At 41.3% G+C, this 23,934-nt stretch overlaps 1 protein-coding gene across 1 annotated transcript; it reads right to left on the bottom strand.

The window, feature by feature from the left end:
* Positions 1-23,934, bottom strand: LOC102220794 (integrin alpha-3-like). Its single transcript, XM_023349413.1, has 29 exons — positions 23,753-23,934; positions 22,625-22,794; positions 15,884-16,011; positions 13,911-13,996; positions 13,669-13,799; positions 13,488-13,594; positions 12,690-12,788; positions 12,374-12,433; positions 12,141-12,294; positions 11,845-12,038; positions 11,672-11,760; positions 9,898-10,031; positions 9,749-9,820; positions 9,606-9,667; positions 6,951-7,087; positions 5,752-5,895; positions 5,583-5,680; positions 5,225-5,393; positions 4,311-4,397; positions 4,155-4,234; positions 4,004-4,081; positions 3,634-3,733; positions 3,391-3,564; positions 3,193-3,306; positions 2,866-2,976; positions 1,859-1,957; positions 1,663-1,788; positions 1,403-1,545; positions 1-696 (listed from the first exon to the last, which is right to left on the bottom strand). Exons 2-28 carry the CDS (start codon positions 22,780-22,782, stop codon positions 1,435-1,437), a joined length of 3,102 nt encoding a protein of 1,033 aa, XP_023205181.1. The 5' UTR covers positions 22,783-22,794; positions 23,753-23,934; the 3' UTR covers positions 1-696; positions 1,403-1,434.

Here is a 23,934-nt window from a genome sequence, read left to right on the forward strand (position 1 = left end):
TGAATAGTAAAAAAATACTTTAATATCATCAGCATACAGACAAAACATCCATCGACACTGCAGGGAATGCTAACACACACAGACTAAAGCTGCTTTCAGTGACTGTCAGAAATTACAAAACTGTACACTAATCTCTACAGCACAAAAAACACTGGACCACGCAGCACCTGAAGGCAGCAGAACGAATTTACAGACGAGTCCTGAAGGCAGCATGGACAGAAACGCTGACCCTGCAGCAATATCCGGTCCTTAAAGGAGAATTCCAATATTTATAACATAGCCCTTCAAATTAAAACCTTGCTGGATCAATTGATCCTTTCCGATGGCTGAGGGCCAATCACACACAGATCAATAAAAATTGTACCAATAAGAAATCTTTAAGTTCGTAGCTCCACCTCTGAGTAACTCAGGGTAAACGGGTGAAGCGAGTGGCAGCAGCCTGGCAGTGTTGATCAGATTTGGTCCGGATTGGTTCAGTTTGGTATAAGATCTGTTTCTATGGATACCAGAGGTCTCTCACTGGCTTTCAGTCCAAATGGTGACCCAGTGTTTGTGGATCTTCCGGTTCTGGGTCGAGGTCACTTGTTCCTGGATCAGGAAACCATCATCATCGACATGCTGCTCGGTGTTACCCATAATCCTCCTCTGCTGGAGCACCGCCGTCTGCCACGCCTCAGGACGCACAAAGAACTGACACTGCAGGGAAAAAAACAAACACTGTTTCCACTCAACCACAGCGGACAGGTGGGCAGGTAAGCAGTCTGACTGGTGAACAGGTAAGTAGGCGGACAGGTGAAGGGGTTAGGATTAGGGCAGGTAAATGTGCAGCAGGTGTGTGAATCAGAGACCAAACAGCCTGAAATGTCTTAAGCTTTATGGTGAACATATTCTCTGATTGGTTAAAAACAGCTAATGATGGGCGTGGCCTTATCTGCAGATAGATACTAACCACAACATGGCTGCTAAATTTAATAAAGTATAAATTCTAAAAAAAGAGATGGACAGAAAACTGGGAAGTAAGTCAGAAATACAGGGGTTAGTTCTTAATTAGCAAGCGGTACTAACGCGTCTTAAAGCAGGCAGTAAGCACCACAAAGCCATGTCCTTGCAACAGGACTTGCCTGCAGCAGTCTGTACAGTCAGTAAGCAGGCAGTAAACAGATTGTAAGCACAAAGTAAGTTTTTCAGTGTTCCTTAAAGCAGAGTTTTCTTGCAGCAGTCAGTAAGTGGTAAACAGTCGGGCTTTGGTCCTTGCAGCGGGAGCCACCTGCAGCAGCTTGTGCAGTCAGTAACCAGACCGTTAGCAGCCAGTAAGCAGTAAACAGCCGGTCACTGGTCCTAAGAGCAGGCCTCTCCTGCAGTAACCAGTGCAGTCAGTAAGCAGCCGGTCAGTGGTCCTTACAGCAGGCCTCTCCTGCAGCAGCCTGCCCAGCCTCAGAGCTCCTCGGTCAGCTTGTCCATGTCAGATGGTTGGCTCTTCATGCGGGCCCTTTGGGTCTTGGCCTCGTACATCTCCCTGGTGCTGGCTCTCTTGAAGAAGCCACACTGAACAGCAGGGGGCAACATAACAATTTACCAACCGGGTGAACGACGCCATGGGGATGAGATGCTGAGAATGTCTCATGTGGTGGATCCTGAAAACCAGCGTCAGGCTTCACAAACCTTCCAAAGCAGAACGCAGATCAGAGCCAGCAGCACAACTCCAGCCAGGACCGACACCACGATGATCCACCAGGGGGCGCCAGAGTTCAGCTGCAGCTCAGACTCTGGGTAAATGTTGACCTCAATCTGCAGACAGGAAGCAGAGACTCAGGGAGTGTGCAGCAGGCCGTCAGGCTGGGAGGGGAGCAGGAGTTACCAGTGAGGGGGACGACTTCATGGTGACGGTTCTCTTCATGGTCTTCAACTTCAAAGTGGCCTGGCCTTGAACCAACACACTGCTAGCATCTCTGTAGTCCTGAAACACAACAGGAGGCATTCTACTCAGTGGCCACTAGAGGGCACTGCAGCACAATGAAGCTCACATCTACAGTTCACATACTAATATTCTTTAGTCAACCATTTTATTTACTTGTTTGTGTTTAGGGTTTGGTATGGATTGGACAGGAAGTGACCATGACATTGGCTGAACTGTTGAAGCTGGTGAGTGTTGCTCAGAACCAGTGGTGGACACACTTATGCTAATCTGCTAATTTTAAATTTAGCAAACTTTAATTTATCTTCCACTAAATTTCGCTGGATAAATTCTAAAGTGCTAATTTATTTTGCTGTTTTGTGAACTTTCAGTTGAATACAGTTCAATTTCTTTGTTAATTTAGTAATAGAATATTAAACATAATTTTATTCATGACTGAAAATTACATATAATTACATACAATTGATGAATTATGTATAATATATAATTTCAGTTTTGATTAGGGGATGACGGTGTGAGTGATAACAGCATTAGCAAGAAAATGCATCGTGAAAAACATGTACATAAAATAAATGGCTAAATCTTTGGTTAAGATTTCTTCAACTAGTTAGACATTTATATTCATGCTCTTATTTTGAAATAAGTGAAGCCTGTTTACGCAGCAGTTCTGTTTTCTCTCCTTGTGTTCTCTCTCTTTTTTCTCCATTAACTTTATTTCAAGCAAGAAACATAAAGGAGGAACATAAAAGAGAACAATAGAGAACAAGCTATAACAATAAATGCAATTTCTAAGTGCTTATTTGGAACTCTTTAGCATTAGCTTCCACTAAATAGCATGTAGCACTTTAGCATTAGCGAGACTGTATAGTGTTAGCACTACTAACATTTTAGCTAGCGGTGACCACAGCTGGTGGAACCTGACAGATGATCACTGTTCTGGGTGATGTTACCTCAATCATGGTGGAGTTCCACAGCCGGCTCTTCACCGTCAGAGTTGCAGAGTTGTTCATGTTGAGCAGAGGACATGAGAACTTCACACACCTGGCCCCACTGCTGCAGCTCTGCAACACATTAGGATGATCACTTTTCTTTTGTTCTCCGTCAACCTGAACCTCCTGGACCATTGAAGTCCATCAGAAGGTTCTCTCAGTTTAGCCTCCAGTGCTAACCAGATTTTCAGAAGTCTGGCTTTTTAGCTGAAACCTCAAAGTTCAATATGTCAAAGTGGAAACCTTCACTTTGTGGACAGGTGAAACTGTCCGTAGTCAAGTCTTTACCAGTTTAAAGGTCTTCCTCTGTCTCTGCATGCTGAGGACTGGGAGAGTTTTCTCTTGTTTTTTCCTTTCCTCCTCTCCCTTCATCCCCAGGTTCATCCTCTCATCATTGGACATCTGAACAAACAAATGCACGCATCAAGTATTTATTCTGACTGTTATTTTGAAAACAGTGTCTGAGGCAGGTGTTGCCATGGTTACCACAAGCTTCAAAGGGTTGATGATGTCGCCGTGTGTGCATTGACGATTCGAGGTGCCTTCCAAGCGGACCTCTGTCAGGTACAGCAGCCACTTTCCGTTCACCACCTCCTTCGGCCAATCAAACTCGACCTCCAGCTCGCCAAGGCGACCCAGAGGCTTCCCCTGGACGTGAACCTGTTGGAGAACACCTGGTTACACCTGTCCTCTCTCTGGTTTAGAGCGGTCCGGATCGTCCAAACAAACCTGAAAGGTGAAGACCACCAGACTGCCCACGTCCTCCGTGCTCTTCATGGCCCGCTCACCAACCACATGACCACCGAAGAAGACTGAACCCGGTTTGATTCTAACAGGAAACAGTCAGAGGACCGCTTCAATTAAACTACTTTATTATTTACTTTGATTCAACAGAACAAAAGCTGTTACTCTGATATGATCCATTAAAAGTAAAAAATAATTCACCTGTTAAGTTTAAGGCCACTAGATGGCACCCTATCACTAACCTTTAGTGAGGTTTGTTTTTACCTCATGAAGCGACATTGTGTCAACCTACTGAAAGCAGAATTGTACCTATTTCATTACCAGCTGTTCATCAGTAAACTGAATCAGTTCTTACAGAGTGAGAGTCGCCTGAACGGAATACTCCACCAGCAAGGAGACGAAGACTGGAGACAGATCTGACTGTTCGCTGAGCCTGAAGACACAGAGACGCACATCAGCATCCGGAGGTACAAACTCAGACCGAGACGTGTGAGTGGACGCCCTACGTGGACAGCACCAGCCGAGACTGGATTTCCTTGGTGTCCAAAGCGATCGCAGATGGCTCAAATTTAATGAACATCTGAATCTGGAACACAGAGCAGAGAGTTCAGACAGATTGTGGTGCTACAGCTGGAACGCCATATGCAGGAACAGGAATTTACCTTCTGGTTGCTTCTGAAGGGATTCCCCAGCTGACAGAGAAGAGTGGCCCCTTCAACAGAACACTCAATGGCTCCTGAGCTGCCCCCCTGAAACAAACAAACACAAGAAAAAAAAATAAAGACCCAGATCCTTTAGGGTTCTCTCGAATCTCCTGTGGTTTTTCAAGGGGACTAGAAAAGTAGGCAACTAAATTCCAGTGCTGAAATGTCCAAGAAATGTTCTGTATGTGACTGATCAGACCAATACCCAATAAACTCAAGATTCATTTGGAAATCAACTTTTTAGTGAAAGATCTCTCTTTTGTAGTCAAACCAAACCCATTCCTTCTTTTATACTGGAAGATTCAGGGAGTTTTCAGCCCTGATACTTCGCTCTACTTGGTTCGATTGGGGATAAAAGTGGCAACATTTATAACATTTTCATCTGCTGCTGTTCACTTTCACATGGTGCCTGTTCCTATGGGAGCGCTGCACCAAAAACCACTGAAGGAAACGACAAAAACCTCCTAAAAGACATGAGAGCAACTTCCTGTTTCACAAAATATGAACAAAAATGGAGTGGTGTCAGACTTAAGAAGTTGTACGATTTCCCTTTTGTCTTTGGTAAAAAAAACAAAACCTTGAGCTATTTCTCCAGCTAGCGCTAAGCTGACATGTTTGTTTTGGTTGTATTTACCCACAATGCCCTGCGCTATATTCTGCTCCCTGCTTTTGGAGTGGTCTCCTGTCCTTTTGCTGTTTGAATCGCACCAGAATTCACTTCAACCTGACTGATATCTAGGATTAGGGTTAGGTCACATGAAACAGATGTTCTAGGCAAATGGACAGGAGTTGGATAAATGCAGACTAAACAGGACTGGTGTGAATCCACTGTAAATCTTCACCACAGGAAGTAAAAATCTCATCTTCATTGCCTTTTTTTGGACTCCAGAGTAAACAAGCGACGACGGGATGCTGACGTTGAGGACAGTGTTGTGAGCATCCTCTGCTAGTCGCTCTGGTGACGCCGTGTTGCTGACGTTGACCTCCAGAAGTAACCTCCTGATGCTGCTGTTGTAGTTCAGCAGTTGGTTGCCGTCTTGCCTGGAAACAAACGGATCAACAACAGAAGCTGATGTGGCTGGAGGAGTTTTTAGGTCCTGGTTGCAGGAGGGGCTCCAGCTGGTGGTTGCCATAACTTCTTCATCTGAACCCCACCTGCATTTGTCTCAATGGTAACCGGTTCTAATCAGATCAATATTCTGACATGATCCAATCAGCTGTTTCACTCACATGGGGAAGGGTTTGTAGTCCTCATCTGTGAACCGGGCCACCATCTGAAGGTTACTTTGACAGACGTTGTCAGACCCGCAGGCCTTCTTGATGTGAATCTGAATGGTGAGAAAAACAAAAATCAAATAGTGTTACAAAAGATATTTCTCTTAAAGCAACTGGATCTGACCAGGGTTTTGATGAGTTGAGGTGTCGGGCTTAGGATGGGAAAACGCCTCAGATCTTGAACAACATTGCTTCTGTTAGGAAGTTTCTCATTTAGAGAGACGTTCAGGGAGAACACCAGAGGTTCCACCACGTTTTGGATGGTACTCTGCAGAACACAGATAAAGAGAACATTTTATTTAGTTTTCCAGAACATGGGTCATGTTTTCCAGCTGACAAAGAGAAAAACACAGCAGATGTGGAAGTAAAGTAGTCAGAAATCAACCTATACCTCCTGAAGGTCCAGCATCAACCAACCACTTCAAAAAATGGGATCCAAGTTTCTGACAGCTTTTTGTTTTTGTTTAAACTCTGAACAACAAGGAGGTGGACTCTGTCACCAGCAGACTGATTAACACGTCGCAGAGACGTTTGTCGCAATCTGTTGGACTTATCTCTACCAGCAGAACTTCCTCTGACCCGATTGTAGTCAGAATTTTGCAGATATCAAACGCAAGTGCCAGAACTCCACACAGAATAGGACAGCAGTAACATTTCTGATAAAAGAAAAGCTCTGATTGATTGAAGAAGCAGCATTTAGCTACAACTAGGAACTTTAACATGTTAACTTTGATTAATTAATTACATAGATATTACGTTGTTACGTCCACAAACAACACCGATAGACGACAAAAGCCGCTTCTCTTGATTCACTATAGTTAATTTTTGCTTAAAGAAAAGATCTGGACAAGATTATTGTTGTGTGCAAATTGCGCTAAAAGCAGTTAGCATATCAGCGAAGCCTAAAATAGCATTGCAATGCTAACCATGTAGCAGCACAGACGTCCCCAACATCAGAAAATACATTTCTAAAGGATTTTTTTCAAATGGTCAACACTTAAAAGATGAATGGTATAAAAGCTCTTTGTATGAATCTGTTGGTTTCTATGACCTAAATAGAAACCAACAAAATGTCTTTGTTGCTGAACTCATATGTTTATTTATTCATAATTTAGCAACAAAAAGGGTTTTTGAATTGAAAAAGTTGCTCATTTTGTTGATGCGTCATTTATATATGAAAATGTGATTCATTGCGATTAACTGATTACAGACCCTTCAATTAGCTCAGTTAAAGATTAGAAAGTGTTGCCATGGTTCATATTGTCATGTGCGATGAGCTCAGCTGCCTGCAGGTGGCGCTCTACCTATGTGTGCATATCTCACCAGCAGTCCGGCTTTCAGGGTTTTACACTTTCCACTTCCTACTGACTGGATGCTGGAGTACACGCTCTGTCTGTTGTCATGGAAACGGAGGCGGGGCGAGAGACTGGTGACGTCTCCAGTCAGAGTTAAGTTGACAGCTGTGAGAAAAACCCCCCCAAAACAACTGAAAACTAAAGTTACAATTTAAAAACAAGAATTCAAGTTTGTGGACATTAGAAAAAATTGCCACATTCTGCAGTTTGTTTTATTTAACCACTTAAGCCTTTTTTTAAATACAATATCATAAATACATTAGAAGATGCAAATAAACAAGTAATTCAGTTTCTTTTTAAAAAACGTTTCATTAAATAAAATGTAATGAAATAGCATTCCTTTTTATGTAGGCTTGATCATTTATAGTAAATAATGCATATGCAGCTAATAAATCCTTTAAACATCAACAGGTGAAACGCTCAGCCCTTTCAGCTCAACATTACCTCCATCCAGTGGTTTTCTGTTTTTTTTCTTTTTTCTTTTACAGAATTTGAACCCAAATTCAAATTCGTAAATTAGGCCAATTGAGTAGTTTTGGGTCGAACATATTTACACCCAAGGTTTTCTTTTTCTTACAGGTAGAACATATACAGTATATTGTTTGTACAGTTTTGGTTTCATTACTTCTGTGAGTATATTGTTCTTTCAGCTAGTGGTCTTTTTTGAGTTAGTTAAAGATTACTAAACTAGTTGATGATTATTTAAATAACCGATTAATCGCTTCTTAAACTTTCTCCAACATTTCAGGAACAGGTTTGTGATGATCTGCGGATTTTCCAGCATGACGGAGCGGCTAAAGCGATAGCAAAGCAGATGAAATCTCACTCAGAAGGACCAAACAGAAGCCAACATGCTGGGATCAAATCCTAAAAAAGAACAAGACTTGGTAACAAACTGAACCAACTGTCCCAGATGTTTGGTGTGTTTCTGCCTTGGCCTGAAGAAGTTTATGTGATTTATCAGGTCTAATACTATTGGGAATATTTAGAGGCTGTTTCTCACTGAGGCAGCCAGGGGAAGTTAAGTCCAGAACATTTTCCTGATCTTCATGTGACAAAGTGTCTAATAATCTAATTAGTCTGAGAATTACACCATTTATTACATCTAAATCAGATTAACTAACCCAAAATTCAGATTAAGAACTTCAGGAAATGCAGATGAAGCAAGAATATTAAAAATGATTAGACTTTAAACAAAATGTGCATGAGGTGACAGTCTTACTCTCAGATGATGATCAGTCCACTTCATCTACCACCGTTTTATTCACCTTATGAAGGAGGTCACCTTGACTCTGATTGGTCGGATTAACGGCAGCGCGCACACACTCACACAGACCTCTGCGGAGGGAGTGAGTGTGTGTGTCAGACGGAATAATATCCGTTTGTTTAATGCGATTTATCATCCACAGAAACACCGGGACACTCAAGGACACGCCATGATGTCATCTGCCGTGTGGGCGGTGCAGGTGTTGTCATAGCAACAGAGTGACCTTTCCTCAGATTGGACAAATTAGCACAATGAGGACATGCAGCTCATCAGATATGCTGATTAACAGCAGGGGTTGATTAGCAACACGCGCAGGAAGCAGCTGTCATTAAGCAGTGCAAGTGAGCTTGTTGCATCTCCAGCTGCAGGAGACGCTCCAGTCTGACTCCACCAACGTGGCGGTGAGGGTCAGTCGGACCTGCTGAGTTTGACCTTGAAGCCAGAAGCATCCAGGTGAAACAGCAGCAGGAGGACGACCGCTTCTGGAAAAGCACAGAGGAAGTCTCAGGAACCATGCAAACCAATGCATCTCAAAGTCTCATTCACAACATTTACAGGAAATGGAGAAACTTTGGTATTGAGAATTATATAGCTGTCTACCACTTAAACTAACAATTATTTTAGTAATCGATTATTCTATTTATTATTTGGATGATTACCTGAGTAAAATATTTACACATTCTGGTGAATTTTTGAGGTTTACCACTTAAGCCTCACAATGTTAGCTAATTCTACGCATGTTTACATGATTTTTCTCACTTTTTCACCATTTTAATTAGGGCTGAAATGATTAATTAGGTTAATCACGATTAATCAAGGATTGAAATAATCAACAACTAATTTAAAAATTGACTAATTGGAGTATTAAGACAAAAAATATCCATTTGCTGAAAGAACAACACTCTCAGAGCAGTAATTAAATGAAATCTCAAATAATCAATGGATAATTCTGACGATTAACCAGTTAATCACAGAAAAATTTACACATTCTGCAGATTTTTTAATTTAACCACATAAGACTTATTGTGCAAAATTAGAAATAAATTAAAAGATGCAAATAAACAAACAATGCAATTAATTTTCTAAATTATAAAATAAACATTTTGGTGAGTAAAACATATTTACAGACAAGTTTTTTTAATCTTAAATGCTAAATGTATATATGTTTCGTACAGTTTTGATTTAAATAATTTTCTGAGTATGCTGTTCTTTTAGCAAATTGTCTTTTTGTTAACTTTAACTAAATTAGTCAATTATTATTTGAACAATCAATAAATCACACATTATTGTTTCAACATATGGTTCTACTTTTTCACAACCTTCATATTGCTCATCACGAATAAACTGCAGACTCACAGATGCTGCTGAGGTTTTCTCCAGCGTTGAACTTGAAGGAGAAGCACATCTTCACCTTGATACTGAGAGACAGATCTTGTTAATGATAATTACCACAATAATAACGATGAAGGCAAACTTGAACAGTTTCCTCTGATTCTCACTCGGTCTCATTTCGGGCGACCACACCTGGAGAAACTCTTAACGTGGTGTTCAGCTGGATGACAGGGCGAGATCTGAGGAACCAGCAGAAAATAAAGACCTTCAGCTCAAGCAGGTAAAGCTCTGTGTTAGAGAAGCTCTCCTACAGTACCTAAGGAGGGCGACGGTATCATCCAGAGAGCCGACCAGCAGGTCTGGGTAGTGGTTTCCATCTACATCCACACCTGCAGCCAGGGAGTACCCGAAAGTCTTGAACCCAGGAGATACAGAACGTCCTTCGATCATCTGAGGGGGACAGGTGAAGGGTAACATAACCCATAGGGGAAGGGTTTCAGTATCCATAAAATGCTGGGGTCTGAGTTGCTTTCTTTCATATACCCATATGCCTGAGATCATAATCTGGTTTAGGGGATAAAGGAAGTCACCTGACTCGTTTGGGATTGAGGTAGAACCCCCATACTCAGCTCAAGCTCCTCTTATCTCCTCTAGATGGAATAAATCATCTCTTATTCTGGAGTTGGCGTTGCCCATGGAGAGCAGGAACACTCGCAAGCTCCTTGGTGTTGGAGGTTTCTTTGGACAGACACTGTGAACCAAAGGACGAGGACCGAGGGCAAACCGGGTAGGTCTGGCAGAGGATCCCAGTAGAAACGTCTTCAACTCACATGACTGGGGTAGTTTCTCTCATGTTCTTGTGTTATTTGGGGACACAGAAGCTAAATGGGCTATTGTTCATTACCTCAAAGTCTATTGGTGTATGTCATAGCAGAAACTACGAAGTGGCAGACACCATTGGTGATGGAAGTCATTACGCTCAAGATGAAGGCCTTGGTTGTCTCTATCATCTTCTAAAGCAGCAGAAAGGTATTGTGGCCAGAACAGCTGCCTCTACATAATCGAATGTAGAACTAACGGTGGACTCAAAGTGGATGTCCACTGGACACGTCAGTTCAAAGGTCAATTTTTATGACTGCATGGTTCACATCAGACTATGTGACATCAGGCTGATGAGGTTGAGAGTTAGTGCAACCAACTGCCAGACTGCCTCTTTGGGCCACACTGATGACAGGTGTGCAGTGTCTGCCCTGGTGGAGAAGAAACAGGCCTAGGTGCCCAATGAGCTCATCAAACATGATAGTATCCATTTGGATTGTGGGAAATGAAAGAATTTGTCACAATAAATGTATGCACTATGGAATCTCAACCATCAGCGGACAGTCTACATGGCTCACTAAGTATGCCCAAGTATGTGGGAGCCTTTAGAGGCCATTAATTATTGAGATGCATATCAATAACTTTCAATCAACCAGTCTATCTACATCCTGACCTTCAGCTCAAGCAGGTCTCTTTGACCAGGAGAGAAGGATCATGATCATGAACAAGCAACAAACATCCTGGAGACAAGCAGCTGAAATGAACTTCCTCTGTTGGTGTCAGCCTTAGAGGTAGTGAGAGAAGCTCCATCATCCATGAAGGATAGAGGTGGTGCTCCACCAAAGGAAAGAGACACAGAGGTAGACTTAGAACTTCCCTGAGGAATGTTGTACCTCTTATAGCCTGGGAATGCCTTGGATCTTCAAGAAAAAGTTCATTACAGGGTACATTTATGTCTGGGGTACCCTCTTGGACCTGTGGATTAATGGATGGACCCATAGGAAGATCATGTTGGAGGAATGATGTTTCTCAGTTAGCAAGGGAATGCCTTTGAATTCCCCTGGGAGAGCTGGCCCAAATGGCTGGAGAGAAGGAAGACTTTGCGTTCTGTTTATTCTGCTACCTAAATAAAATACTGGAGGGGTAGATGGACACACAGATTGATGGATGGATCGACTGGCCTGTGGGAACACTTCTGCAAAGATTTGACAATTTCTGTATCATATCCCACAAGTTCCTGAACCAGGACAGCACCAGGTTTTGTTTGATACCTGGCTCGGTTCTGCAGAGATTCCCTCTTTGCCCCCAGTCCAGATCATCACACATCCGGTATCGTGAAAAGGAGCTCCCACTGCAAAGTCTGAAACACAACATCACATCACCACATCACATCACCCCAACTGATTACTGATTATTAGACGTCAGCATTGTGCTGCTGCCTCACCCTGATAGCCATCCTGGTTGAGGTCCCCTGCTGCAGCAATAGCCATTCCAAAAGCAGATCCAACTGAACCCATCAGAACCACTGTGGGTTCAGAGTGGAACCAACCTCCTGCGTTCATGTAAACATAAACTGCCCCGCCCACCTCCTGCTGGCGGTTGAAGTAAAAAGGAGCGCCCACCAGCAGGTCATTCCACCTGCAGGCCAAAAAAAACAAACAGGAAGTGAAGCAGTTTTCATCAACTGCATCAGAATGCGAGTTCTGCGTCTGTTAGTGCTGTATCAAGATGATTTCTCACCCATCCCTGTTGAGGTCTATGGCTACCACGACGTTACCAAAGTATGAGCCAACCTGTTGACCTCGTAGAGTCTGCTGAATCACCAGATCATTGAATCGCTTGACCGCCAGCATCACAGAACCACGGGCGTCCATTTTATTGTCTCTGGGAGCTCCTGTTCACAAACACATCAACACATTGGTGAGAACATCAACAGACCCCAGGAGCTGATGAGGAATGAAGGTTGGCATCACCTGCTACGATGGTTTGACTCTCTTCAGAGAGAAGGTGAAGAGCCTGAGTGACCGAGTATCCTGCAGGAACACACAGTTTAGTTTTTAAGATGCTACCTTAATTTCAAAATGAGAGCAGCTGCGGTTTGATGTGTTTGACTGACTATCATTAGTGTAAACATCACAGATCACTGATTCACCATAAAGACCTAAAACATCAAGGTTCTCAGGCCCCTTCTGAGGTTCCCTGATGCTCATCAGAGAAGATGAGATCTTGAGAAGGAAGGAAGCTCAGATCAGATTCTCAGGAGAAGAGTCATTAACAGGGATAACTCACCTAAATAAATATTCCTATAACTTAAGCTCTTGTAGTCAAAGGAGTTCTTTGTTGAAATAAGGTCATTGTTCGGATCCATCCAGAAGGCATAAACATTTCCTGGAACACACACATTAAAAAGTAAATAACACTGGAGAAAAGAAATGCATGAAACATCATTTGAAAAATTGCTTCAAAGTTCTGCGGAGACCAGAACACATCTTTTCTATCTGTACATGCCTCTGATTTAAACTTCAATGTATCTGAGTTTGGACCACATTAAGACAAACCAATTTAGTTCCTATAATACTTAAACTCTTCCACTTTTGGCAGGACCTTGCCCCCAACCCAGAGAGGGCACTCCACTCTCTCCAGCTCAAGATCGTTATCTCTGACTTGGAGGTGCTGATTCTTATCCCAGCTGCTTCGCACTCAACTGGGAAATGGTCCAGTGAAAGCTGCAGATCACAGTCGGATGAAACCAACAGAACCACATCATCTGCAAAACGCAAAGACCCAAAAGGCCACCAAAACAGTTACCCTCAACACCTTGGCTGTGTTCATGAACCAAATCAGTGACAAAGGGCAACCTTGACTGAGTCCAACTCTTGTTTTGTGGACATGACTCAGTGCATAATAATGGCGCCTGCAGGTGCACGTCACTTGATCTAGCGGCTAATAGGCGACATCCTATACAGGAGTATATATCAATGGGACTGAATGCTTGTATGGTTGTGGATGTGGAAACCTGGAGGTGAGGAAGTAACCAGACATGTGATGGTGACATCACACAGGGGCGGGACTAAACAGAACAGGTACCCCGCCAACTGTAGCTTCCAGGTGAGCCAAAGATGGCGTCGGTGTGCGTGATGAAGGCGGAGATTCCATAAGTACACATGCCCTCACCGCTGTGATCCCACCTGTAACTAAACACACACACACAGGTAAAACAGCAAGTATAGCCTCTCCCACATACTAAACATGGAGTCATGTGACCTACTCGCATTGCTGCTGTATTTGCTCCCAGTTTAGAGGCTCTTCATCATGAGGTGGGCCGTTTCTATGGAGATAGCACCGGCCAATTATCCTTCTATCTCCTTGGTACACCTTAACGAACCGGTGCCCACATGCCTGCCAAGACACATGGTACACGTTAAATTATTACAGTTGGTGGTTAACGAACATTTTAATTACAGCAGAAAGTTTGGTTGAACTAATCAGCCAATGAGAGCAGAACCTCACCAGGATCCTCCCTCCAGGTCGGCCCTGACTGGCTACTGTGACGCCCAACCACATGTCCTCCAGCAGGTCCTCAGTGGGGTGCAGGTCTGCAACAGCACAAAGACAGAAAACTGGTAAGTACTACAATGAGTACTTACCAGTACTAGTGGAACGCTTTTTGTCTAACTAGACAAAAACTTTCAAATTGAGGTCTGGAATTTGACTAGGCCATTGCAACCCATTTGATTCTTTCATTTATCAGCCTTCTGTTGGAGATTTGAGTTTGTGTTGATGACCATGGTTGGACCAACCTCCAGCTGTTGGACATTTGATTCTAGAATATTTAGGCATAAAGAGGACTTTATGGTTCAATCAGGTTTTTACTTAGAACAAGACAATTTTCCCATGTTATAAGTGACATAATCTGCTCATGAACAATGTGCATTTTCATCAATATTATTAATTATTAACTCAAAAAAACGCTCCTATATCTTGCTAACAGGTTAGTTGTAAGTTAGTTCTGTCTTATTTCAAACGGAAAAAGATGTTTGCACTAGAAACTATACTACCATAGTTTTTAAGAGTTTATGTTTTGCCGTTTATTCCTATTCCCTGTGGCGTACTATCTACATTATCAGTCATCCTGCACCAGCTGTCATGCTTTAGTCTATTTGTTTTTATTTTGGTGTGTTAAATTTTACCTCTGGGTTATTTTTACAGTGAGTCCTGAATATGCCCCACTCAGGATCTTAATAATGGGAGTGTGATTGTGTTGTTCTGAAACAGATAGCAGCTGTCACAGCTCAATGACTGATGGACTACCCATAATGCACCGAGATGGCGATAAGATCACAGGCGGCAACGAATCAGTCAGCTAATCAACTGAAAGTCCAGAGACAAGCAGCTCAAATGGGTTGTTTTCTTCCTGAGTCATGGCTGTCAGGCTGATGGGATGATTCACCTATTATGGAGGAGCTGCCATTAATCAGCTGTTTTAACTCTCTTGTTACTTTCTTAAGATGATATTAAAACTACAGTTAATAACTGGGCTGATGTCATTTCAGTCCAATGTTCTGCCAGGACGTCTAGGATCAAGTCATCCATGTGGGCTCTACCACCTACACTGCAAAACCATAAAATCTTTAGTACTTTTGGTTAAGTTTCTTGTGTTTATATCGTTGTACACTAGAAATGAGACAAAAATAACTTAAAAGTAACGTTTTCAGCAACCCAAATAAGCTTGTGTTAAGTCAGAAGTTCTTGACTATAGATAAAAAAAAGTGCTGGTTCCACTGGCAGATTTTTTTTCCACTTAAAACAGGAAAAATGTTTTTTTTTAGAAATAAAAAAAAATCCCAACTAATACAATGAAACTAATACATTGTGATCTATATTCAAGAATTAAACAAACATATACAGTATATCTTGCTGAAAAGTTATTTTTGTTGTATTTCATGTGTCCTAAATTAGGATTGTGTGTTGGTTTGATTTTATTTAATGTAGCGTACTTTTGCAGTGTACCCTAGCATTGTTTTGCAGATAGAAGTATTTAAATGTAAAGCCTCTGCAGAGGGAGCTGTGTGTCAAACCTAAGTTCCCTTCAGGCTAAACTCCAAAATCCAGAAGCTCCTCTGAGAATAACCAGGATGTTCAGGTCCAAGGCTCTGCCCCTGAGTCAAAGCGGTTATTCTGGATTTGTTGCTATAAAACTGAAAGACTTGGAGATCCTGAAGGATCTTGTCTCTGTATCACGTGGCCTTAAGCTTAATTTGCTCCTTTAGTTTAACTGTTGTTTTTCTGAGAAAAGCCAGTAAGTATCAAACTTTCACCTTATTCCCAAAGATCTGTTCTCCACTCTATTGGGAATTTGGGAACCAGTCTCCATAAACAAACTGTTGGCCAACAAACAATGAGGCTTCAGAGTCTCAGGAAAACATCCACGGCGCCTCAGTGTGAAACAGGAAGTAGAATGACATGTTAAGAGGGGAACTTACTTTGATCTATGAATTTTATCCTACTGCACTCTGACGGGTTAGTCGTGACCGGGCAGCTGTACACGCCTCCTGTTCGATTGGCTGGAATGTGAGGCTCCGCCTTCTCCCTGGGAGCGCCGACCAATAGCCTGTCAGGAACAGAGGTAGGCAGTGTTACCTGCTGTCTGATTGTATCTTATTTTTCACATGTTGATGTTAGAAATTTGTTTTGTTTTTTGCTGCAGATGCATCTTTTACTACAAACAGTCAAGCACTAACTAAATAAATATTCTATTTTATTTTATTTATTTATTTCGAGCAAACAAAAAGTAAAAACAATTTTCAGACAAATAATATAGTTTAATATATTTTCTTATTTAAAAAAGGAATTGAATTGTGTATTTGAATCTAAAAGAACGGTAGTTGTAGCATTTTAAGCTAGAACATGTTAATTTTCTTGTTTAAAAAGTTATTTATTTATTTGTTTAGTTGCATCTTTTATATTAATGTTGCATACAAAGGATTAAGTGGTTAAATTTCAAATCTGCAGAATATGGCAGTTATTAACATCTGATTAATCACAAGGATAATACTGACGATTAATCGGTTAATCATCAGTTCAATTAATCAATTTCTGCATTAATAGTCAGATGACTAATTAATTAATTGATTACTGAAATAATCTTGCAGCCCTGGTGTTAGATGTTTGGTGTTAAAGGAACAGTGTTTTCAACCCTAAATGTTTTCCTGAGCTGGATTGATGGCAGTAACCCGTCATGGTTCTCTGGGTTTCCAGGAATCACAACCTGAGCTTCCCAGTGGAGGTCACTGATGCCTTAAACTGATTGTTTTTATATTTGAGTCACATTTCTTTTGATTCTCAGGATAAATGGAGTCTGAAGGACAGACGGGGCACCCAATAACACAATGACAGACTGAGGACAAGTGTCTCCCTCTGATTAGCTGAAGTCATGTGACATAAATCAGCTGGAGGACAACAAACTGTTTGGAGGTCAGTGTGAGCCAAGCGTGACCGGATAGGACCCATCCTGACTGGAGTGGACTGGAAACACTGGAACAATGAGTCCAACCAGCTGGGAATTCATTTAAAGGTGACCTGTTATGCTTCCTTGAACAGGTTAGGACAGGTTTAAGATGTAAACAAAACATGTTTACTACATCTTTTGCATAAAATCATTCTTCAAAAATGAGATGTTAGTGTGATCGGTTCAGAATGAGTTGATTTAGGCCGTCTTGTCACTTTAAATGCAAATAGGCTGCTGCTGGCCACGCCCCCTTACTCAACGGTTACACTTGCACATGGAAATGGCTTCAAATAGATGAGTATTTATACACCTGTACATTTCTGAAAAGTAGAAGTGAAGCCTCCTGCGTAACCAACAAGAATGCAGCAAATACTGTAGTTTCTGAAACTAAAACACGTGTCTTTTCCAGCAGCCTTTGCACAGCTCAGACAGGGGTAAAACCAGCTGAACAAATGTGCTGGAGCTCCGCCTGGGTTGCTAGGTAACCGGCAGAATTCAACTGAGGTTGCTAGGTAACGGCGCAGTGCCTGCTTATTTGTCTCATTACATTCTGGAGGTTTTTGAAACGGCTCATTTTTGGAAACACCAAAAAACTAACAAACAAAAAATAGAAGCTTGAACTGTTTTTAGAAGCACTTGCCTGTACAAAAGAAAGTACAAAAAGGTACATAATGTGAATTTTGCACAATACGTCCCGTCATAGTGAGGACTGGAGGTCACCATGGAGACAAAACGACGCAGTATTCACATCTTTAAATGTCAGACAGATGGGTGGCGCCTCTGACTGACAGGAAGTCTGTGGGTGTGATCACTTCCTGTGTTCACTCAGATACTATTACTCTCTGTGACCTCTGACCTGTTCTCTGCTCAGGTAGGTTGCCAAGGTGATGGAGTCATAGCAGTCTCCGAGAAGAGCAAAAGCCTCTATAGGAGATAAGTTATTGATTCCAGGATTGTCCTCCAGGTCTCCTGGGAGAACTAATCCAGAATCCAGAAACTAATTTCAACGACTTCCAACATTCCTCAGTCCAAACGGGACTCCAGACGTCTCCTGGCAGCACTCAGAGTCCATATTCTGCCTTCAAGAACCAATAAAACCCCATCGACCCGCCGGATAGCCAATCACGGCGCGCCGGGAGTCTGATCAGAGGAAACTCCAACCTGCAGCACCTGAACCTCCAGAGGAACATCACTCTGTGCATGAGCTACACCCACAGCCAATCCAATTAGCGGACATAAAGAGACGGTCGCCATGGTGACCGTGGAGACAGACAGTTGGGTGACCTCCAGTTGAGCCTCGCGAGGATCTCCTTCAGGAAGCGGCAGCTCAGGAGGGGAGGAGACACGTATGTTCAGAGTCGGAGCAACATGGAACAATCTGCTGCTCAAAGGGAGGTGTGTGTGTGTGTGTGTGTGCGTGTGTGTGTGTGTGTGTATGCGGGCGTGTGCGTGTAGGGGTGTGTGTACAGGGGAGAGGGAGCATACCATGTGACCTGTCAGCATCTGCAACTGCTTAAACTCACAGTGAGGCTGTATGTGATAAACTGTCCTCCAGAACCAGTTCAGGCCCCCAAAATAAAGTTTGTCCACTTCCTAAAGTTCCTTCTTATTAAAGTTTACTCTGCAAAAACACAAAGTCAAAAAACTAAATCTCAGCAAGTACTTTTGGTCTGGTTTCTAGGACTTGGTTGAAATAAGACCAAACTTACTTACAGGTAGTTTTTCATCAAGCTATAACAGATTGTTTTCAGTCATAAATTTCTTAATATTGCTAAAAAAAATATGCAAGTTCTTATGGCAGATTATTTCACTTATAACATGATGTTTTTCCAATGTTATAAGTGAAATAATCTTCATTTTTTTATTGATTTATAACAGGCAAAGTTATTATTTATGTACATTAATATATACACTACAAAAACACAAAGTCTTACTAAATAATTTAGGTTTAGTTTCCCGTACAAATATCTTAAATTTGTCTTGTTTCAAGTTCACTAAATCCCGAGTAACTCTTCAGCAGGAAGTATAAGCTTGTTTAAGTGAACAATTCCTTCATATTGATGAAAAAGAACTAGTTCACTTGGGAGATTATTTAACTTGTAACAAGAAATTTTTCCAGTGTTAAATAATCTGCCAGTGGAACGAGAACTTTTTCATCAATAGCAAGGAATTACTGATTTAAAACAAACTTATATATCATGCTATAAAACTACTTATTAGTTAGTTTAGTCTTACTAAGAAATTTGCATTAAACATACATTGTAAGATTTTGCGCTTTTGTTGTCCAGCTAACCTCCAAATCAACCTTTTTGCAGATAAACTGTCTAAATGGGTTATTTATTTCTGGCTCTATTTTTATGTTTCTGTGATATATTTGTAACATTTTTGTGTAAATTTGTTTTGTTCTGCATTATTTGACCTAAAACCGTCTCACTGCTGGCCTCCTTCTGTCCAGTGGTTCCTAAGCAGGTGAATTTTCCTGTTGTTGCAGTGGAACAGCTTAACTTTGCAACGCTCTGCGATCGGATGTAAACCCGTCTCAGTCAGATTCACAGAGTGACACCGGAGTGGATCCTCACTCCTGTCCCATGATCCCACTCCCACAGAAACATTCCTGTCCCATCACACTGCTGGTGAAATTACTTCCACTCCCATTTTTTTCTTCTTTTAGTCTTCAGGCAATACACTAAATATTTATTTTATCTTGTCCCCATTCTTTATTTACTTACTTTGTTTTCTGCTGTTTTAATTCAAAAGATGTGAAAACAAGAATAGTTTGTCTGTAATAATATAGGGAGGCATTAATGCCTTTGATCAAAACAAAAATCAAAGGTACTCAAAACAATTAAGTTTTCAATAGAGATTTATTTGTCAAAATATATTAGGAAAAAATAAATTATAAAATTAATTTCAGAAATTTTGGAGAAAAAAAACATGGAAGTTTCTGAGTTTTTCTACTTTTGAAACTCAGAATGTTCCAAGTTTTTGCTATAAACTTTCTGAGATGAATTTCAAAATTTCATACATTTTCCTGTAAACGTTTGACAGATAATCCTCTGTAGAAAATCTATAAAAAGTTTTGTTTTGTTCCCTTTAATAAAAGTTTCTTGTTTTGATCAAAGGTATAAATACTTCCCTGTTCAACATGTAACAAAGACACTCCAAGGTTTTGGGGGGAAAAAAACACAAAACTTTTGGTGTTTAGAAAGTCAAATTTCTTCTGCTTTTAAAACTCAGAAAATGTAATTTTTTTCCAGAAATTTCTGACATTCTGTTGCAAATTGTTTGACTTTTGAAATTCTGAAATTTCCAAGCTTTTTGTCTCAAAAAATTCAAGATTTTCTGGTGGAAATTTACTCCTTGATATTTTTCTGTCTACAATGATCCTAACACGTAGAAAAGTTTCTTGTAAGTTAGTTTCATCTTATTCCAGATATTTGCACTACAAAACGAGACCCAAATTACTTGGTAAGATTTAATGTTTTGCAGTGTAGGAAGCAGCTCATGATTGCATAAAAGTCTCCAATAACTGAAAAAGAGTCGTGAAGTTTATCCCTAGATTTTGTGGGGGAAAAAATCAGAAAAGTCAATAAATGAAGTGTCAAAGTGGATAAGTAAGAACCATATAATTTTCTGGAGATAGCTTTTGTTTTCCATTGTGGGTTTTCCATATAATCGTTTCTGATCTGAAGCTGTTGCCTGAGTCCTGCGGCTCCTTTCTGCTCGAGCTGCTGCTGTTTTCTCAGGCAGCAGGAGAATTCAGACGCATTATTAACACTGCAGGGCATTCACCTGACTCCCTGTGCTGCACATTCACACACAGCTCTGATCTGATGGAGCCTCCTCGTCATGGACAGTTATCCACGTGAGTCTCATGGAGCCGGATCAGCAGCAGCTGGATGGAGTCGGCCTCCTCAGAGGAAACCAGTTATCACAAACTGGGAGATAAAACTGCACTGAGTGGAGAACCAGGAGAAACTCTCAGGAGACGGGACACTGCAAGGAAATCTGAGCTCCAGACTTCTGAAGAAAAACAGTCTGATTGGTTCTGACCCGGTTGTAGTTGAGCAACAACTCCTCCAACTCTCACAGCTGGTTGGTTCATGAATCATTTGGATATTTCTTGGTAATGATGATGGGGATACTGGATGTGTTCTGATGCTGCTCAATCTTTGGCCGTTATATGCTGCAAGTCCATCAAAATATTTTTTATCTGGTTTGATAAGCAATGATCTGGTGAAATAATATTGACCAACGATGTTAAAGCTTTGAGTTTTTGGTTTGATCACCCAGACCACATATGAACATCACTCATTAAAAGTGACCCATTATGTTTCCTTGAACATGTTAGGATCGGTCTAGGGTCTATACAAAACATATTTTACTAAAGTTTTTCACAAAACCATTCTGGTCAGTTCAGAATAAGCGTCCTGTCACTTTAAATCTATAAGCTGCTGCTAGCCACTCTCCCCGACTCAGTGTTTACATTCAAACTCAAACAGATGCACAATCATGCAGCCGTACGTCTCTGAAAAACAGAAGTAGAGCCTCCTGCGCAAACAACAGAATTGCAACAAGTGGTTTCTGAAAATTCACAAGTACAAAACTGTTGTGTTTTCACAGCGGTAAAACCTGCTGATCAAAGGTGGTAGACCGCCACTTGGGTTGCTAGGTAACAGGGCCAAATATGACTGGGGTTGCTAGGTAAGTAAGTTTTTGAAACAGCTAATTTTCCAGACACCAAAAAGCATTTATTTATTGCCAAAAAACAATAGTTGTGGGGTTTTTTAGTGTTTGGCTGGTTTTAGGAGCAGTTGAAACTCAAATGGAAGTAGAAAAATTTCCAAAATGTGAATTTTTGCATAATAAATCCCCTTTAAAATACTTCTCTACTGCAAAAATAAACACATTTTCTGTGGTTTCACTGCATGGGTTTGATTCCAGATATGAAATAGACAACAAAAAGGAAATAATAGCAGCGCAAAGTGAGGAAGTTGGGCTATGAATTGATGAATGGTTGTTATGTGGGATCTGAACTCTGCAGTGCACTAATTAACCGTAACTCCACTCAATAAAAGGTTCCTGTCTCTAAAAAATGAAGCTGTAATAACATTAACTCTCCTGAGAAACATTTTATATCTCAATCATTCACAGGAAACCCAGACTACTGCTGATACAGTTCTAGTCACGTATGTTTCAGTACATGAGGGCCAATCAGGTCACAGATTTATTTAACGCTCAGAACAGGAAGCTGTGGTTTCACATGGATGTGAGCAACGGCTCGTTTCTGAACGGCAGTTTGAGTTTATGCGGACACACCTGAGACCTTCAGAAGAACGGAGAGCAAACACACAGCAAACAGAAGGTGATAAACCCAGGAGCCTAAATTCACAGCTCCAGCCTTTTCCTGTGAAAATATTAATCTGCTAACGAATCTTTGCTCCAAAGCCTCAGATGTTTGGGAAAAAAATTCCTGGAATGAAGGACCAGATTCAAGCAGCTTCTGAAAAAAAATTATGTCTCGCAAATTACTCAGAAGACGTTGACATTGGATTATAACTTGGATTATGTGAAGCTTTGTGGATTAGAAGGGCAGATTATGTGATACTGTGAAGAGTAGAGGAGCAGATGGGTGGATTAGAGAAGCAGGTGTGTAGATTAGAGAATCAGGTGTGTAGATTAGAGAAGCAGGTGTGTGTATTAGGTGTTAACTCACAGGTATTTCCCCGTCTCCAGATCCTCATGCAGAGCGACAGAGAATCCAAACAGATTCTTGCTCCCGACTGTCTTCAGCACCGGAAACGACGTGTCGATGTTGACCGCCAGGCTCACACTGAGACAGACGCTCAGCAGCACAAACATATCTGTTGCCATGGAGACTCACACCTGGAGGGAATGAGAACCTCAATCAGGCAAACAGTTTTATCAGGGTACTCTTCCCACTGAGCAACAGCCAACAGAAATGATGTGTAGAGAACTTTAAACTGATTGGCTGATTGGATCTCAAAGCTGATTGGTTGTTACCTGTCTGCTAATCTGTAAAGTAAGAAATTTTATCCAATCACCATCTTTACCTCTGTCAGCTCCAGTTGTTACAGCTAGAAACTAGAGATCAGACCTGAAATCTGAGTGTAGTGATGAACCTTCAGAGCCACATAAAGACGGTAACAAAGCCGGCCTTCTGTCACCTGAAGAACACCTGCCTGGTTACAGCTGCCTTTGATTCATAATATCTGTAACATTGATGTGTATTGATGATTTTTATCTTAATGTATTTCATAAATGTATGATCCCCAGATGAAAGATTGTATTGTCCTGTTAGGTTTTATTCTATACTATTTGGGTGGAGATCTACAGTATATAACCCCTTTGGGCTTTTTTCCCTCTTTGTACTGTCATTATTATTTTTCTAAAAAATCTTTGTGTAAAGCTAAACTAAGCAAACAGACCTGATTTGACTAAGACAGTTTCTACTCTCTGTATTTATGCACATTCAGAAACATTTGGTGTTTGAATGTTTAAAATAAGAAGTTGTGAAAATTTTAGTCGTTTGTAAAACACTCCTGATATTTGATTAAATGTTTTTTTCCAAGTTGCATCTCAGCCAAAGGCTTTCTGGATCCACAAACCATTTATTTGAACTGGTTGGATAATTTTACCAGTTTCTCTGCTGAAGAAAAGGTTTCCAACATGCTGATTGATCCCTGTTATACTTTTATCGTCTCATTTTGGTTAAACAAAGTGAGACAATAATGCGTAGGACACCTGCAGCCTGTGAAACAGCGATGGCAGCTGGAAAATGACTGCTGCTCGGTCAGCTTACAGAAACAGGATGAACTCTGACCTGAAGCTGCTCCCTGATCCTTCTAGGTGAAGGGATCTGTCCAGATGTCCTCGTCCTCCAACTGTCCGACTGCAGCTCTGCTCCGTCTGACTTCTCCGTCTGCTGAAACGCTCTTCTGCACGCGCTCAGATCAGCCTCTCTCTGTATCAGGTCTCCCTCTCTCTCTCTCTCCCTCTCTCTCT

This window comes from Xiphophorus maculatus, chromosome 16 (genome assembly GCF_002775205.1).
Source record: "Xiphophorus maculatus strain JP 163 A chromosome 16, X_maculatus-5.0-male, whole genome shotgun sequence".
Classification (NCBI taxonomy): Eukaryota; Metazoa; Chordata; class Actinopteri; order Cyprinodontiformes; family Poeciliidae; genus Xiphophorus; species Xiphophorus maculatus.